General features: G+C 38.3%; 2 protein-coding genes across 2 annotated transcripts in view; one reads left to right on the top strand and one right to left on the bottom strand.

Moving 5' to 3' along the window:
• Window positions 1-5,816, bottom strand: part of LOC140140760 (lysosomal proton-coupled steroid conjugate and bile acid symporter SLC46A3-like) — a 32,049-nt gene extending 26,233 nt beyond the window's left edge. Inside the window, exon 1 of the mRNA XM_072162505.1 lies at window positions 5,720-5,816. The gene's annotated coding sequence lies outside the window, so the exon portion shown is untranslated. The remainder of the gene's footprint in view (window positions 1-5,719) is intronic.
• A 5,050-nt stretch (window positions 5,817-10,866) lies between these two features.
• On the top strand, window positions 10,867-11,307 carry LOC140140749 (uncharacterized). The gene has a single exon (XM_072162494.1). It carries the CDS (start codon window positions 10,867-10,869, stop codon window positions 11,305-11,307), a length of 441 nt encoding a protein of 146 aa, XP_072018595.1.
• Window positions 11,308-18,463: the final 7,156 nt, after the last annotated feature.

Genomic DNA, 18,463 nt, shown 5'->3' with positions numbered 1-18,463 from the left:
CAGCTATACTGATAATGGTTAATTGGAAATCTGAAAATAAACACTTATTTTGTAAACAGATGATACTCTGTGATTATTTATGGACGGAAACTTAGGAAATTGCTGTTAATGGAATAATTGATATATTAAACATACATTTTGTTTTGTCAACGATAAAAATCCATTCACAAATAAGGTTTTTAGGAACCATTTGACATTAAATATTTTGAACAATTGCTCTATGAAAAATGATATAAATGCACCCCTGCTGATCCAGGCTACTGATAAGCTGTCAACAAGTGACCACTAATTCAACAATTATAATGAGCAATTATCTGACCAGACAGGAACCAAGCTGGGTATAATCTTCACTGTTAACTAGGGTTAGTTACCATCACTAATTGATGTTGGGAGTGACACTAGGGGGGGGGGGTGTTAAATACCAGTAATTGGGGTAGATGTTGCTTTGGTTTTATACATTTTGGTAGAGCAACTGGGCAGTTAGTAGTAACAATTATAATCAACACATTCAGAAAATAAAGTTTGAATTGAGCCAGGGAACCCCTGGGATTGAGTAATCAGTCTTTTTGATTATAATTGTTAAAGGTCATCTGAGCCTAAGGTGGAATAAGTATATATTGTTGGATTGTCAGAATGTTCAAAGTCATGTCATAAAACATAATCACAAAGTCGTCTGAATATAGATTGTCGGATTGATGTGAAACTCGGTGGATGTGATTTCCATTGATCCCTTTGTTTGTACAAGTATAAATTAAGTATAAATTAAATGTAGACCTATTTAACACACATTTTTCAATTAAGCTTATAAACTCAAAAAGAAACTTATAATTTTTCACAAGGTCATATCTTGAAATCCTGTCCATCAAATTGAACCAAAATTACACACAGATTTACTTCAATACTCTACTCTTAACATATGTCAGTAACCAAGCAGTAATCCAACTGCCACAACAGCAAAATGCACTGACATGGGACAGCTTCCTGGACCACATTCACAGCCCAGCCCTGTTTGATGAAAAAAGTGTATGAAAAGCAGAAAGCAGCACCGTTTTATCATCTGTGCAAGGATCTTGTGTGCATTCTCACAGAATTTTTGTCCTGGGTGCCAAATATTGGGCTGTGAAAGTGAAGGAAGTCCAGGAAGCTGTCCCATGACAGTGCATTTTGCTGTTGTGTCAGTTGGACAACTGCTTGGTTACTGACATGTGTTTTGAGTAGAGTATTAAGGTAATCCTGTGTGTAATTTTGGTTCATTTTGATTGACAGTATTTTAAGATATGACCTTATGATTCAAGTTGTGAAAATTGTAAGCTTCTTTTTGAGCTCAGTTTAGTATGTTATTGGTGGTATTCGTGGTAACAACATTTCCAACCCGGTTAGTTGTGCATGTGCTACACACAAAAATTATGAAACATGAATTTCATCCATGGTGTTGTCTTTTTAAAGACATTTCTTGTTGCAACATAATACCGTTTAATGTCAGAAAATCAGCTCTGTACTTTAATAATTCATTTAAATGGATTGTCATTTTAAATGAAAACCTATGCTTCTAAGTAAATTCAATCATTTTTATTATTATCTATTACATTTTTCATGAATTAATTTCGTTCGATTGTAGGCACCTGTGTGCATTTTATGCACTTTTGCAGATTTTGCAGTCTGATTTACATTATTCAAACATAATACCACAGACTTAATGACTTAAATGAACCTTGGATGTACTTCCATTGGGCTGTATGTAATTAAAAATAATGACAAGTCAATTAAATGAATTTACATTTACCTTTCTAAATTTCTGATTATCATGTTATATATAAAACGAACCAGGCGGGTACGTGTACCTTGAACATGAGGATTGACATTTAATATGAAACTTACTAAGACCAACAACAAGTTTTCCTTACATTAAGAGTGCGTCAACATATTTTGGAAACATTGTAAATGAATTATGTTATTAAATTGTAGGTTTTCAAATATAAGTTGAGGTGTACCACAAGGCTAAATTCTTGGACCCCTATTATTCATATTATATATCAACGATAATAAATACATCAAAGAAGTTCCCATTAAATTCTCTCTACTGTTTGCATACCAAATTATATTCAAATATTTTTAACACAAGCCTCATACATACATAATGACAGCCGGTGAGAAAATTTCACTGACCATCCAGGATTTGAACCTGGGACCTTCGGATCACCGAACCGATGCTCTACCAACTGAGCTAATGAATCAGATGGAGATGAACAATGATGTTTTATCTATTATACAAAGGATGTTATGGATAGCAATTATGGTTGTACGAAATCAACAAAGAGCTCAATGCTATGCTTCTATAAAAATCATACTAATATTATTTTGTTAAGACCTTTCAAGGCGGTCAAGTTGCTCTTTTTCGTTGCATTTTAGTGTATATTTCGTGTACTCATTCGTAACAAAGTAAAAGTAACAGTATTTTGCACGCTTGTTTGCAGATTAATCATTGCTTTTTATTTTAAGAGAAGGTTACGCAATGTTTTGACAAAATCACATTTGATTCTGGTATGCACATTCAAATTATGTTTTTTTCCCGAAAATAAATATCGTGTGAAGAAATACATCTTAAAGGTAAAGGTCCAATGATTTGTATTGTAGTAATCATTTACTTCTGAGCCAAACGGGAAACCTTTGTTACTAGGATTTGAATTTTTTAATACAATCAGGCACCAGACCATTTTTTAAATTCACTTCATTTTGGAAAGCTTACTGTCCACGGATTTTGTAAAAAAATGGATACACTCTCAGAACATTGGTTAAATTTTTTAACCAACTTGGTTAAAATTTTAACCAACTATGTAGGCTATTCACAGTTGACCAGCCCAACAGTTAGTTGGTAATATTGTTGGGTTGGTTAACAATAATAACCACATGTTGATTCAAATCACTACTGGTTAACATTACGGTAACCAACCAGTTGGGCAAATCATGTTGGGCATAATACAACAAACAGTTGGTTAAACACTAATGAATGTGAAGTTCATTTCACTGTTTACATTTTAACCAATGTGTTGGTTAGTTCAGACTACACGCCTCCAAAGAATTAAAGGATCACATGAATATATCAGCATTTTTGAAAAACATAGAATATGATGATAATTGTATTGTGCTTCATCTTTTATCACCTCACTGTAGACAAAATTCAGTCATTACAAATATCCGCTATCACCCACATCTTGAGATTTTGTAGCCATTTTTCAAACGTCACCACAGTCAAGATCAAGTCACATTTTTAAATGGGTTTGTGTACGTGATATAATATGTTTGGGTCTATACGTCACATTAGTGGATATAATGTGTCCCGGGGTGGGGAAAGTCATTAATAATGTAACCGCACAAAACATGCTTTCCAGGACCCCTTCTAACATAATTTGAGGATAGGGCACGGCCCTGTACTTATTAGATCGCCTTGATAAGAGTTCGAAGCCCTGTCATCAACATATGGCAGTAAACCTGCTGTAAAGAATGTCCCATATCGAGCTAAGGAGCTGGTCAGTAACCCTAGAAAAAACTCGTTTCCGGCAAAAATTAACAAGTAACATAAAAAATTCTAGATACAGTGACCGTCAATAAGTTCGTATATAGAACAAGTTACTTGAAAGAGGGCTTGCTAATTTCTTACTATCTCACTCTTGAACATGGTCACTGCATACCTTAATGCACCCGTCGCAATTTTTCTTGAAACCTTCTATGCCAACAAAATGGAAGTCTTCCGATTGCTCCATGAGCCACTCTTCAGTGAAGGCTCACCAGCATTGATCATCAGCAAACCTGATAGTATGAAGGTAGGACTTAAAATTCTAATATAGGTTTCACTAATTGGAGGCTATGCCTGGACCACACTATGGCTGATATAATAACTGTCGGGAATGGCAGCTTGACAAACTGAGAAAAGGGTACAGGATACAATGCGAGAACAGTCCTATTCATACCACCAACCTTTCTGATGGCTTACCTCAATTTTGCTATCAAAATTGTATGATATATCCCTATGAATGTACCTTCATTTGACAAATGATCTGTCACCAAGACTCTCTCTGAATCTCAAAAAACAGTGATGAAAACCTTCCACTATAGTGACCGAGTGATGATTTATTTAGGGGTGGGAGATCCAGGTGCTTCCACTGAATGGACTCATAATTCAAGTGATTAATGTATGTCATATCACCTTAAGACATATATAAATGAAACTTGTCTCGGTCTTCATTCTAAGAGCATAGAAGGTGTGGACCTGATTATGTCAAATGGTATCAATATTGTGCATGAAGATGCTGGGACCTCATGTAGAAGACACCCTGGAATACCCAAATGTTAATTTATTTATGTTGAAAACACTTTCATCAGAGGATTCATATTTCGTAGCCATGTCATCATTCTTGTTTGGTCCTTTATTCATTATCATTGTCACTGCACCAATACGTATATCAATAATGTTGACGTCAGCAAGTCTTTTGGACCTTGGATGATCTTCAAGGACGCTCATTCCATTATTGAGCTCTAAGAACTATTTCGTTGCTGTTGAATACCAAGGACCTCATTAACATTTACAGCAACTGTACATTGTTAAATTGCATTTGAGTTTTCACTACCGTCGGAAAATGTCCATGATGACCCTGTATTCCCCTCTGGTAGTACCTGTGAATTCATGGAGGTAGACTTCCTCTGAAGAGTGTCCTGCCCATATACAGTGATGCAAAAAGCCAATATCTTTGCAGTTATGTTTTGAAGAAAAAAGCTTTCAAATGAGACTAAACGAACCTTTTGCAATCAATTCTAACCATTGGTTAACCATTTCTTTCTTTAGGGAGCAATAGTTATTCATCATGAATATTACTGTTATGTTGATGCCATCATAGTTACTCGCATTTCATTTTTGAATTTTGAAACATTTAACGCTCAAAAATCACACAAATCTAGCATCAGACCAATCGCTTTCTCAAGATACAGCCTTTATACACTCCTCAAAAGAATCAGGATCAGTTGAATATAATCAGCATTTTTGAAAACATTTGATATGATGATAATATAACTGATAATTGTGCTTGATCTTTCATTACATCACTTGTTCCGTAAGCTGCAGACAACATTCACTCATCACAAATATCACCTACATCGTGAGGGGAAGGGGAAAAGGGAGGCTAAAATGTTGATTTTGAAGCAATTTTTCAAACGTCACCACGGTCATGGTCAAGTCACATATATTGGGATGGGTTTGTGTATGTGACATGCGTGTGGGTCTATACGTCACATTAGTGGGTATTAGATACCCTTAATGTATCCCCGGGGTGGGGAAAGTCATTAATGTAACCGTACAGAAGTGACCACCCATCCACCTCCTCGTGTTTCTGAGGGTAGGGGTCTTAATGGTGATCATTAAATATGCAAGAAATCTCAAAAACCGCTGACAGTTTAGAATGAGAATATCTAAAAGCGCGAGAAGTAATATTCAAACATCAAATCGACCTTTCGGGCTTAGCCCTTTATCAGAATCAGAATCAGAAATAAAACAACGAGCCATAACACTAACAAACGCCTCAATAAATACAGAAAAAAATACGATATACAAAATACAAAATTAATATATATACATATAAATTAATAATACATGTATAATGTATATAAATATAAATAATAAAGATACTAATCACTCTAAATAGACCAGAAGAAACATGATTATACTCACAATAGTGTTCTATAAAACTCAGGAATCCAGATAGAAAAAACGAGTGAAGAAATTTAAGGTGAACCAACCTAGACTATGGCGAACAACTAAATGAGGAGAACAGAACAAAATCCATAGAGAAAAAATAAATGTATGGAAAATACCTGGGGTCAATAGACCGTGGAAAAAGAGGAGTGGCACATACCATACAAGAAAGGTGCAAAAAAGGGAGCGCCGACGTTAGGATGGAAAAGAAGACAATTACATAAACCGGCAAAGAACCTGGGAGAATGGTTTTTGGATACAAAATAAATATTTCATTTCATTAGGGTTATTAGAAGGATAATGGTTAGGTTTGGGTTCTTAGAAGGATAATGGTTAGGTTTGGGTTCGGATTAGCGTATACGAAATCATTTACGTGGAGTATCAACTTCAGATTTTTTTTTCGTTTTTTTTTTTAAGTTATTAAGCATATATAAAGATTTTAAAAAACGAGTTTGAAGAAAATTTATCTTCGAGTCCCAATTTTTTTTCTTGAGAAAAAGGCAGTTTTGTGATTTTTCTTCCATAGATGACAATGTTAAAACTATTTTTGTTTTTATCTGTTATTGAGAGTCTGTTTCATCATTTGCGTGTTAGGGTTTAGAATTTAACTGAACGTTGATAACTGATTGATCATTGATTATCGGTTATCGACTATCTATAATTATATCTCCTCCCCCACCCACATCAACTCAAACACTACTTAACTATGGCATCTACTAGCGTGGTCGGAAATGGTTCTGCATAATGAAATATTTTTTTTTGGGGGGGGGGGAATAAATTACAGAGCAGGGTCACGTGACACAAAACTTCGGACGCTCTGAGAGCTTGCATATCAATCTTCTGTCACAGTTCAATAACAGAGATTCAAGAGTGAAGCTAAAGCAGCAGGCAGAGTTGGGGTATGAGGCTATTATTGAGTTAGTTTCCAATATTCTAATAAAGTTTGGTTATTTCTTCATCATGTAGGCCTTAAATTACACGAAATTAGGATTAGGGTTAGCGTTAGGGTTATTAGAAGGATAATGGTTAGGTTTGGGTTCGGATTAGCGTATACGAAATCATTTACGTGAAGTATCAACTTAGATTTTTTTTTCGTTTTTTTTTTTTTTTTTAAGTTATTAAGCATATATAAAGATTTTAAAAAACGAGTTTGAAGAAAATTTATCTTCGAGTCCCAATTTTTTTTTTTTTTTGAGAAAAAGGCAGTTTTGTGATTTTTCTTCCATAGATGACAATGTTAAAACTATTTTTGTTTGTATCTGTTATTGAGAGTCTGTTTCATCATTTGCGTGTTAGGGTTTAGAATTTAACTGAACGTTGATAACTGATTGATCATTGATTATCGGTTATCGACTATCTATAATTATATCTCCTCCCCCACCCACATCAACTCAAACACTACTTAACTATGGCATCTACTAGCGTGGTCGGAAATGGTTCTGCATTATGAAATATTTGGGGGGAATAATGGGCTATTCCAGAAATTAACGGCACCTACCCTATAGAAAACTTGGGATTCCCAAAATTTTTTTTTTTTGATTTACGAGGTCAGGTGTGTCAAATTTGTCTTCTATAGGGTATGTACCTTTTATTTCTGTAATAGCCCATTTCATTTTATTTGCCAGTAAAAACACATATACATATAAATATTGCACAATATCAAAATTACACATGCAAAGATATAAAATGTAAACCATGGAAGGTCCTAAAGCAAGAAATTAACCAACAAAAACAAAGGACAAGAGAACCCCTGGATAGCCAGATAGTGGCTAAACATAATTGGTTCCCACAGGAACACATACAAGCAACACAGGGGAACGGGGCAAAGGATGAATCTACTATATTCTCCAACATAAGATGAGGCATGATAATATTAGCACGACCTTTCGGTGAAAAAATAAGCCCAACTAAAAACTACTTTTAATTACAGCTATTTGTTCTGAAATGTTTTTTGAGATTGTCCAGGAAATTAGATATACAAAACAAGAATTGGTCTTTGAGAGATGGAGGAAGTTGATCAAAATAAACTGGGAAACGATTGAAGACAGTGTATTTAAAACTATCGGTTCTAGCATAAGAATGGGAGAACTTAAGAGAGTGAATTTTACGAGTATTGATGGAAATATATACTCCAACGGATCAATATCGTGCTTGCAGTAAAAACACTTGGCAATAAAAGAAATAGCAAGATAATTGCATCTATTGCATACAGACATCAGACCTAGTTTTTCAAGGCGTACACCATACTCAAGCTCTCCCCTGGGTGCTGGAATACAGGCACGTGCCAGACGTCCCTGTATGTTTTCCAAGGATTTTAAAAGTGTCCACTTTGATGTGGAAGCCAGGCTGGGATGCCATATTCAAGAATTGGACGGCAGAGGAGGGTGGTATATAATTTGACCAAAATGTCTGGATCATTACAGCGGACCAGTCGCCTAATAAATCGCAAAAGTCACAAGGTTCTTGATAGTATGGTCGTTGAAGATGAAAAACAGGTGCAACCCGGAAAAAATTGGTACAAAGCTGATTTTTGCACCGAAGAAGCAGAAGGTTTCATAGAATATCATATCCAAAGTCCACCAAAATCCACTTTGGGGAATTCTTTTATCCAAGATGGCCGCCAAAATGGCTGCCACAACATATAATTAGCTGTATCTCAGCTTCTGAAGCAGATATGATGGTGATTTTAGTGTCTTTGAATAGGTTTAAGAGGTCAGGGAATTCAAATTTGCACAAGTCTAACACACTGATGTCTTCATTCACACTGTAATCCAAGATGGCCACCAAAATGGCCGCCGTCACATATGATTAGATATATCTCCGCTTCTGAAGCAGATATGATGATGATTTTAGTGTCCTTGAATATATTTCATAGGTCAAAGAATTCAAATTTGTACTATTCTAAAACACTGATGTCTTCATGCACACAGAAATCCAAGATGGCCGTCAAAATGGCCACCACCACATGGTATAATCCCGTATATTTTGGCTTCTGAAGCAGATATGACAATGATTTTAGAGTCTTTGAATAGGTGTCAGGTGACACAGAATTCAATTTTGTGTTTTTCTAAAGCACCAAGTCTTCACGCACACTGTATTCCAAGATATCCCTCACCCCACCCAGGTGCAATGGAAGCTGTTAGGGGTAGTCACAGTCGTTGTACTGATCATGCTGATGAACCCTGCGCCATTTGTAGGCTGCAACCTGGTTTCGACATATTCTAATGACAGTGGAATATATGTCAAGCTCTTTGAGGTTGTTTACAGCATAAAGCACTATATAAATATCTACATTTATTTATTATATATCAGCGTCTGAAGCAAAGTAGCTGTCTTTTGGACTCATCTGCAAGTATAATCGCCTTAGCATTTCGGAAATTTTCTCCTCTGCAATCTCCAAAAGCTGTGACACTTCAATTTTGCGACAGGAACATCCATTATTTCCACAAGGATTCCTGGAGGGTAGTTTACATTTACATCGTACAAACTTAATGGTGCTGCATCTTCCAGTGCTAGTACAGTGTCAGAGCGTTTCCAACCCCATTGCTTTGGATCCAAGTCATTGTTTGAGAGCTTTCTCCGTAGTATGACCGGCAAAAGAAATCGCAGACTGGAAATATGCTGCTCTTTCAGTAGGTGGAAACTTCTCTGGATCAAGTGATGCTTTATTTGGTGATACCATTGCCATGAATTTAGCGAACCGTAAACCTTTTAAAGGATCTTTTTCTCTGCCACCATATAAGACAACAAGCTGTACCAATTTGTTCTACTGCCGCCTCAGGATGATAGCGGCTGCAATTTTTCGGTTGTTTTGTTCTTCTTCAACAAACTTGTCTTTCCATGTCCAAATGTTGCAGAAGTGGAGTCACCACCACAAAGCTTGCTTAAGTTTGTACGACTCAAATGTAAAATCCTCCAGGAATTCTTGTGGAAATAAAGGATGTTCCTGCTGCAAAAATGGACTTAAATGTGTCACAGCTGGTGAAGATTGCAGAGGTGGAAATTGCCCAAACGCTGAGGAGATTATACATGTACTTGCAGAAAGGGGTGTCTATTCATCCCAAAATATCTCAATTATTCCCTCACGCTATCCGGCTGTGGCCACACATCCTTCCCCAACCTGAATCCCACGCTGTTTGCGCCGTCGATCGAGAATATGAATCAACGTAGCTTAGGTTACCCTTCACTTTTTTTTATAAAGAAAAAAATGTTTCGAAAGGAGGAGGACATCTATGCGTACATACAGGATTCTACAACCAGAAGTTCATTTGAGATCCAAATAGGGGGCAAATTTGAACCACTTCTAGATGTACCAGACACAGACCTTGAGGTGGAAGACCTATGGGACTCAATAAAACAAAGCTTCAAGGAAACATCTAAAAACGTACTTGGCCTCAAGAAACCAAAGCCACAAAAGCCTTGGATTTCAGCAGAAGTACTCAAATTATGTGACGAAAGAAGAGAGATTAAGCAACAAAAGCTTACAGACAACTCAAAAACAGTAGATACAACTTCCTGAACAGAGAGATCAAAAGACAGTCAAAACAGTGTAAGGACATCTGGATCAACAATCAATCTGTGCAAGGAGGTAGATCATTGCCACCAAGCCTCTAAAACTAGACAGGTCTACCAAACAATCAAAACCCTAACAGGGAAACAAACTCTCCGGATGAAAAGTGTAAAAGATAAAGCAGGAAATATTCTCACTGATGAGGAAAAATCAAGGATAGATGGAGAGAAAATTATTCGGACTTATATAACATGCCAGGTCCAACTGACTCAACCATACTACAGACATTATCCAGTACTCAATCCAGTGATCCTGAACCAGGAATACTCAGAGAGGAAGTGGAACTAGCCTTGAAACACCTTAAGGAAGGGAAAGCAGCTGGACATGATGGTATCACAGCAGAGGAATTAAACGCTGCTGGTGATACAGGAATAGACATGATTCATAAATTATGCCGAAGGATATGGGAATCGAATGTGTACCAGAGGACTGGGGCAAAGCAATCATTGACCCCATTTTCAAAAAGAAGGACAAGTTAGACTGTGCCAACTATAGAGGCATAAGCCTACTAAGTCTCGCAGGGAAAGTCTTCTGCAGCATAATTCACAGCCGGATGAAAAAGCAAACCGAGGAGATACTCTCCGAATCACAAGCAGGGTTTAGACCAGGCCGTAGCACTGTTGACCAGCTTTTTACACTAAGACAAATAACAGAAAAATACACTGAAATAGACAAGGCGCTGTATCTCTGCTACATAGATTACCAGAAGGCCTTTGACACCGTGTGGCAAGATGGACTATGGGCAGCAATGAAGCACCTAGGTTACCCGGACAAGATAGTTCGACTCTTACAGGCTTTGTATGGCACCTCGAAAAGTGCAGTGAGGGTGGACAAAGATATCACAGAGTGGTTCAGGATTGCCACAGGAGTAAGGCAAGGTTGCATCCTATCGCCACAGTTATTCAACATACTACTGGAATTAGTCATCAGTCTAGCATCAAAATCCAAGGCAAAACCCTCAAAAACCTGCGATTTGCCGATGACATTGTTTTAATGGCAGATTCAGAGGAAGATCTTCAATCACTTGTAACTCTAGTACACACTCAAAGCAAGAAATTTGGCCTCACTATAAACAAGGGGAAAACTGAAGTTCAGATCATCAACAAAGTCAGCCACCCAATAACCATCTTCATAGAAAGTGACCAACTGAAGCAAGTCCAAACCTTCACCTACCTGGGAGGAGTTATCACAGAGAATTCAACCAGTACGGAAGACATCTAACGGAGGATTGGACTGGCAATGGGAAGCATGCGGAAGTTAACCACAATATGGAAGTCAAAAGAAATTAGTATCAACACAAAAATGGAACTCTACCAGGTGCTAATCTTGTCAATAGCAACATATGGGGCAGAAGCTTGGACGCTCAAGAAAAGAGACGAGAAGAGATTGTTGGTGTTCGAGATGTCTTGTTTAAGGTGGATAATGGGAGTCTCCAGAAGTCTACGGAACACATCAATAAGAGAGGCAACAAGCAGCCAGGTCACAATACTACACAAAATCAAAGCCAAACAACTGTTCTACTTTGGACACATTGTACGGATGCCAAAGGACAGATACCCTAAACATGCCCTTGAAGGTAGAATACCTGGACACAGGCCTAGAGGTAGACCCCCAAAGCGCTGGCTTGACAACATAAAAAGCAGCTGCCAAGAACTTGGGATTACATCAATCTACAATGCAAGGAGTATGGTCACAAACAGAGGCATATGGACTTCCATGGTGAAACGGCTGCTAGCTCCAAGGTTCCCAGGATCCGAGGGAGGAAAGCAATAAGTCCAAGTCCAATAAGTAAATGCCAAAGAACTGACTACATGTATGGTAATGATATACCCATATGGATTATAATTCTTCCCCATATGACACTTGATGAATTCACCTATCCTGAAGAGCAGTCACTTAGGCTGAAAATGCATCAATGACCATCTATTTTATTCCCAAAAGGGTTTTAGATAAATACGAAATTGAATTCTGCGTCACCTAAAACCTGTATTTAAAAATACTCTAATATCATTGTCATATCTGCTTCAGAAGCCAAAATATACATTAGGCCTATATCATGTGGTGGTGGCCATGTTGGCGGCCATCTTGGATTACTGTGTGAATGAGGATATCAGTGTTTTAGATTAGTACAAATTTGAATTCTTTAACCTCTGAAATATATTCCAGGACACTAACATCATCATCATCCGCAGCGAACTTCAGAAACGGAGATATATCTAATCATATGCGGTTCCATTTTGGCGGCCATCTTGGATTCCAGTGAAAATGAAGACATAAGTGTGTTAGATTTGTACAAATTTGAATTCTCTGACCTCTTAAACCTATTCAAAGACACTAGAATCATCATCATATCTGCTTCAGAAGCGGAGATATATCTATTCATATGTGGTGGCGGCCATTTTGGCGGCCATCTTGGATTACAGTGTGAATGAAGACATCAGTGTGTTAGACTTGTGCAAATTTGAATTCCCTGACCTCTTGAACCTATTCAAAGACACTAAATCATCATCATCATATCTGCTTCAGAAGCTGGGATACAGCTAATTATATGTTGTGGCAGCCATTTTGGCGGCCATCTTGGATAAAAAGAATTCCCCAAAGTGGATTTTAGAGGATTTTGGATATGATATTCTATGATACCTTCTGCTTCTTCAGTGCAAAAATCAGCTTTGTACCAATTTTTTCCGGGTCAAAATGTCCAACGACCATACTATGAAGTGACTGATTTAACATGCCCCCCCCCCCCCCATTTCAGATTTGAAGAAATCATAATGCCTGATATATTTATAACCATGAACTATACCCAGGGGTTTGTTAAGTAAGGTGTACTGTGGAATGGATCTACTAACACCACAACTCTTCTTGACAATCTCATAACCTTGCACCAGTTAACTATACTGTCAAGATCATTTTGGACAGTGTTGATGTCATCTTCCACCTGGTTGGGTCTGTACAGGAGCGTGTCATCAGCATATTGGGGAAGCGATGAGCTAACAAAATTTGGCAAGTCTAAAACAACAGAAACAGAAACCCAATTTGACGAGGCCCCTCGGAATTTAACACACTGTGAGCGACCTAAAAGAAATCAGGAAATCCAGTGCCAGAGAGGACCGCAAATACCATAACGCTTTATCAAAAGCCTTGCTCCAGTCGAGGAAGATGACATCAACATCTGGTGGAGATCTTTGATCAAGAATATGTAGCCAGTGATGGCAAACTTTACTGAGGAGAGTGGTACAGGAACGACCAGCTATAAAACCATGCTGGGGAGAAACAAGACCATTCGTTCTCGTATAATTGACAACATTACGTGTAACCCCCGGGGGGGGCACTCACATTTCCCAGCTATACGGGTATGTGCCGCGGCGACGACCCCCTTTTTCAGAGCCACTGGCCGTTCCTTAGACCCTCTGAATTCATTGTTTGCCCGCTCTGAAGCCCCAACATTTTTCTAGCCGTTCCATAGACCCTCAGATCATCGATTTCCGCTCTCATCGGCATCTTGAGAGACGTGTTTTCTGTCCTACTATTTCAAGCCCAAAAGCAGACCCAAAAGCTACTTTTGCGAGCCCAAAAACTTCAAAGGGAATTTTCCATTAATTTCTTCCCCATTGAAACACATTGTAAGGAATAAGGTGAACTTTGGGTGGGATTTTGGGCTCCTTTAGTAGTGGCAACACTGGTTGACTGATAATAAATAAACATTGCAGCAATGCCGATCGCGAGAGTCCAGCTGGTGAACATTTAGCTAGAAATAAATGATTTTGAGATCTCTTTTTGGAATAAAATTGCCAAATATGAGGAAAAGTACCTTAATAATTATGTACACATCCTTGCAGCTCTCCATAAACAATGAATTAAAAGGAAATTTACGATCTACTGGTCTAGTAAAATCAGGAGTGGAATGGCTGTCAAATTCTGCACACTTCACTCAATCATCTCATGGTATAAGCATGACAGTTCAATGTAGTCTAAATGTTTTTCTATTCGGCACTGAAAAAAATAATTCTTGCGGGTTTGTTTTTATGGTGGGCTTTTGTAATGCTGCTATAATTATCAGTAGCATAGATTGTAGGTCTACAGGGTCTAGTAATTTTGATTTGAATGCTGTTTTGCTTTGTTGAGGTTTCCATCGTAATGGGCCAAACCAGACCTTTTTGCATTAATGATTTTCCTGATTAATAATTTAATGCACAATTCAAAGTGAAATCGATTCCTTCAAAAATCTGTGGCAAAAACGCAACAAAATTGAACCCTGGTTTGGCCTGTGGGTTTAGTTTCCGAGATTTTTCAGATTTTGGCGGCCGATCAGTTCCCAAGACCCCCCTTTTGGCCAGTCAATCAGTTCCCAAGACCCCCTTTTGACCGGCCAATCAGTTCCCTAGACCCTCCTTTTTGGCTGGCCGATCAGTTCCTTAGACCTCAAGTTCGAAACTGGCGGTGGCACACCCCTACCAAAAAAAGATTCGAGTGCCCCCCCCCCGGGGTGTAACCACTCTCTCTAACATTTTGCCTACCACTGAACACAAGGAAATTGGTCTATAATTTTCCAAATTAGTGATATCCCCAGATTTATGAATAGGTAAAACGGTAGCTCTTTTACAATCATCTGGGATTGTACCTTGAGTAAGAGAAATATTAAAAATAATTGCAATTGGAAAAGAAACCTGACCAGCAGTAAGCTTGAGCATGGTTGATGTGATGCCATCAGGCCCAGGGGCTTTACCATTCTTCAAGGACCTAATGATTTTAAAAACCTCAGATGAATTGGTCAACACCTGAGACAAAAATGGAATTCCCTGATGGCCCTCACACATTGAGTCTATTGTATCTGGCTCATCAGAGGTAGTAAAATTTGAAACAAAAAATTCATTGAAAGAATTAGCAATGGTGTTGGGATCTGTAAAACAAATATTATCAATCTTAAAAGAGGTTTAGCTTTGGATGCCCGAACAAAGGACCAGAATTTTTTACCATGATTAGAATTGTCATTTGCAATATCTGAGACATAAGAATGGTATTCACGGTTTATAACCACCTTTAACATATTACGACACTTTTTGTAATTCTGCCATTTCCGTAAATCATCAGGAGACTGTTTGCACTTCCTGTACAGGCGCTTCTTTTTCTTTGCCAGTTTGATTATTTCGTCATTAATCCAAGGCTTTTTCTCCCGTCTCCTGGATCTTTTGCTTGGAACAAATGTATGGATGCACTCCATGTATTTATCTTTAAAAACACTCCAGTCTTCATTGATGTTTTTGCCATGGAGAAGCTCATACCAATCGGTTACATGGAGTTCATTACAAAGACCGGTAAGATCTGCCTTGGAGTATTGAAGAAATGTACCCGGAGGAAAATTTTGTTTAATTTTAGCAAAGTTAAGACTGAAAGCAATACCTGAATGGTCGGTTGCACCTATGGCATGATGAGGCCTAATATTAAGCACAGAGTCAGTATTATTTGTGTACAAAATTAATGATCAATTAGAGTGCCATCAAACTGATTGTACGAGAATTTACAGGTTACAAGAGAATTTACGAGTTACAAAATCAAAAAGTTGAGTCATGCAGAAAAGTAAGCACGGCGATGAGATTTGACATTGTAAACAATTTGACCAGTCATAGGTTTGTCACACTACACCGAATAGGTCTTCCGTACAAGAAACGGATGGCATTTTAGTAAATCCGTTGTTGTTCGTCAATGATCGTTTTATGTTCTTTTTATGTCCTGCTATCATCCGCCAAATGCGTTTCGTGTTAGGTGATGTTCGTTAAGTCCGTCGGCAAGTTTGTGCATGCACAAAACTTGAAACAGAGTGTACCGAATACACATGTTCGGTATTTATCCGATGTGTGTTCGTATGGTGCTGCATATTGCCGGAGTTTGTTCGCTCTCCTTTCGTTCATGTTCGTTCTTTGTTCGTTGCACTCGGCCCGTGTTCGTTGCAAATACGTTCCTGTGAGGCCTTCACCACCGGATAGCATATTTTTGCATTCGGTGATGTACGTTGACCCAGACCGTCTTAGTGTCACACTACACCGGATCGGTCTTCCGTATAAGAAACGGATGGTATTTTAGCAAATCCGTTAGTGTTCGTCAATGTTCGTTTTATGGTCTTCATATATGTCCTGTTATTATCCGCCAAATGCGTTTCGTGTTAGGTGATGTTTGTTTAGTCCGTCGACAATACGTTTCAAGTTTTGTGCATGCACAAAACTTGAAACGGATAATGCTCGAATGTTCGGAAGTTGTCCGATGTGTGTTCGTACTGTTCTGTATAATACCCTGGGTTTGTTCGTTATTCTTTCGTTTATATACCGCGGGTGTTTGCAAGGTTTCGCAGGCGCTTGTGCCGGATGTAGGCCTATGGCGAACATGTGCATCGATCATGGGGGGGCTTTCTGAAGGGTGTGTGACGCAATATCATACTTTCCCTATAGTACTTTAGTGACTGACAAGTAGAAAAAAGGGGGAAAGGAGAGAAAAAAAGAAAAGAAAGTGAGAAAAATTGAAGAGAGAAAAGAAGAAAAAAAGTTAAATTGCACGTAATTTAAATAACCAAAAAAAGTAAGTAGTAATGAGGGAGAGGCACTTTCTGAAAGTTAGATGAATTAATATAAAATTCCTACCAGTTTTAGTGATTGACAAGAAAGAAAAGAAGAAGAAAACATGGAAAATGTTAAATTGTATACGTTATTGAGTAGGCCCAGGATAGTAGTACTAGTAAGCCTAAGTATAGGCCTGTGATTATTATAGACAGTGCTTAAATGTGGTTCCTTGGCCCAAAAGCCTGTGAACATTACTGCCGGCCAGTCCATATGCAGGGCCCGTGATATTTTGTCACCAAAGTCAGTATTTAAGACGGACTTATAGGTCTATTCCTGACTTTAACATATCAATCCATGCATGCTTTACCTGAAATTACGAGTCTGAAGTCTTATATCTAAGTGTCAGTGGATCAGTGTAACATTTTAAATTTTGCAAATTCAAATCGGGCCTTCTTTGTTTTTTGTTTAAGGCAATAATAGTGTAAAAATGATGCACTAAAAACAATTTTCCAAATTTTCCATTTTTAAAACTAAATTTATACACAATAGGCCTAGACCTAATAATGTAAATAGGCCCTACAATCCCCGTGCAAATGGCTTCAATTGGACCTTCATTTTCAAAAATGGACAAGTCTTCCTTTTTGCTTCTGCTATGGACATCCACGTGTAATTTTTAAAACAATTGTTTATATTATACAATAATGGTGAAAACTTTTTAATGGCTTCAATTAGGCTTTCGTTTCACCAATTTGCGGCTGTTTCAAACTAAAATAGTACCCAATAATAGTGCTAAAATTGATCCAAAAATGACAAATGGCTTCAATTGGGCCTTCATTGTCCAAAGGTTTCTCACCTCTATTGCCCCCGGACGCTGGTTGCCCTGATATATCAGATTTGTAGCCCTTGTGTACCTATTAGCCAATATTTGACCATTTTCGTCAAAATTTACCCCCTTAAAAGTTGTCTTTCCCCACTTTATTCACCCTCTGAAAAAGTGCTTCCTACGTCACTGCCTTTAAGGGGTCAAAACCCTCTCAAACACCCTCTCCTCCCCCACTTTTCTGATAGGGTGGACGTCCCTGTTGGTGCCACATGCGACGGATTCGCCGGTCATTTGTCGGACGTTGAACGATTGAATATAAAACGCCTGCAGGATTATTAGCGGCCACAACGCATAGAGAGACGAACGGGAATCGGACCCCCAAATCCGGACATTTGTCGGACATTGACCCCCAAATCCGGTCATTTGTCGGACGTTGAACGATCGAAAATAAGACGCCTGCAGGATTATTAGCGGCCACAACGCATAGAGAAACGAACGGGAATCGGACCTCCAAATCCGGTCATTTGTCGGACGTTGAACGATCGGATATAAGACGCCTGCAGGATTATTAGCGGCCACAACGCATAGAGCGACGAACGGGAATCGGACCCAAAATCCCACCGAATCTTCTGCCGGACTGGTGGTTTTTCCACCGAATAAAATATTTTTGTATTCGGTGATGTACGTTGATCCAGTCCGTCGTAGTGTGACAGACCTATCAATAACAAAGGAGGAGATGAGTTGACGTGTAAGCTTACACATGTCCAAATATTAAT

Source organism: Amphiura filiformis, chromosome 2, assembly GCF_039555335.1.
Source record: "Amphiura filiformis chromosome 2, Afil_fr2py, whole genome shotgun sequence".
Classification (NCBI taxonomy): domain Eukaryota; kingdom Metazoa; phylum Echinodermata; class Ophiuroidea; order Amphilepidida; family Amphiuridae; genus Amphiura; species Amphiura filiformis.
This window is presented reverse-complemented; position numbering and strand designations above follow the sequence as displayed.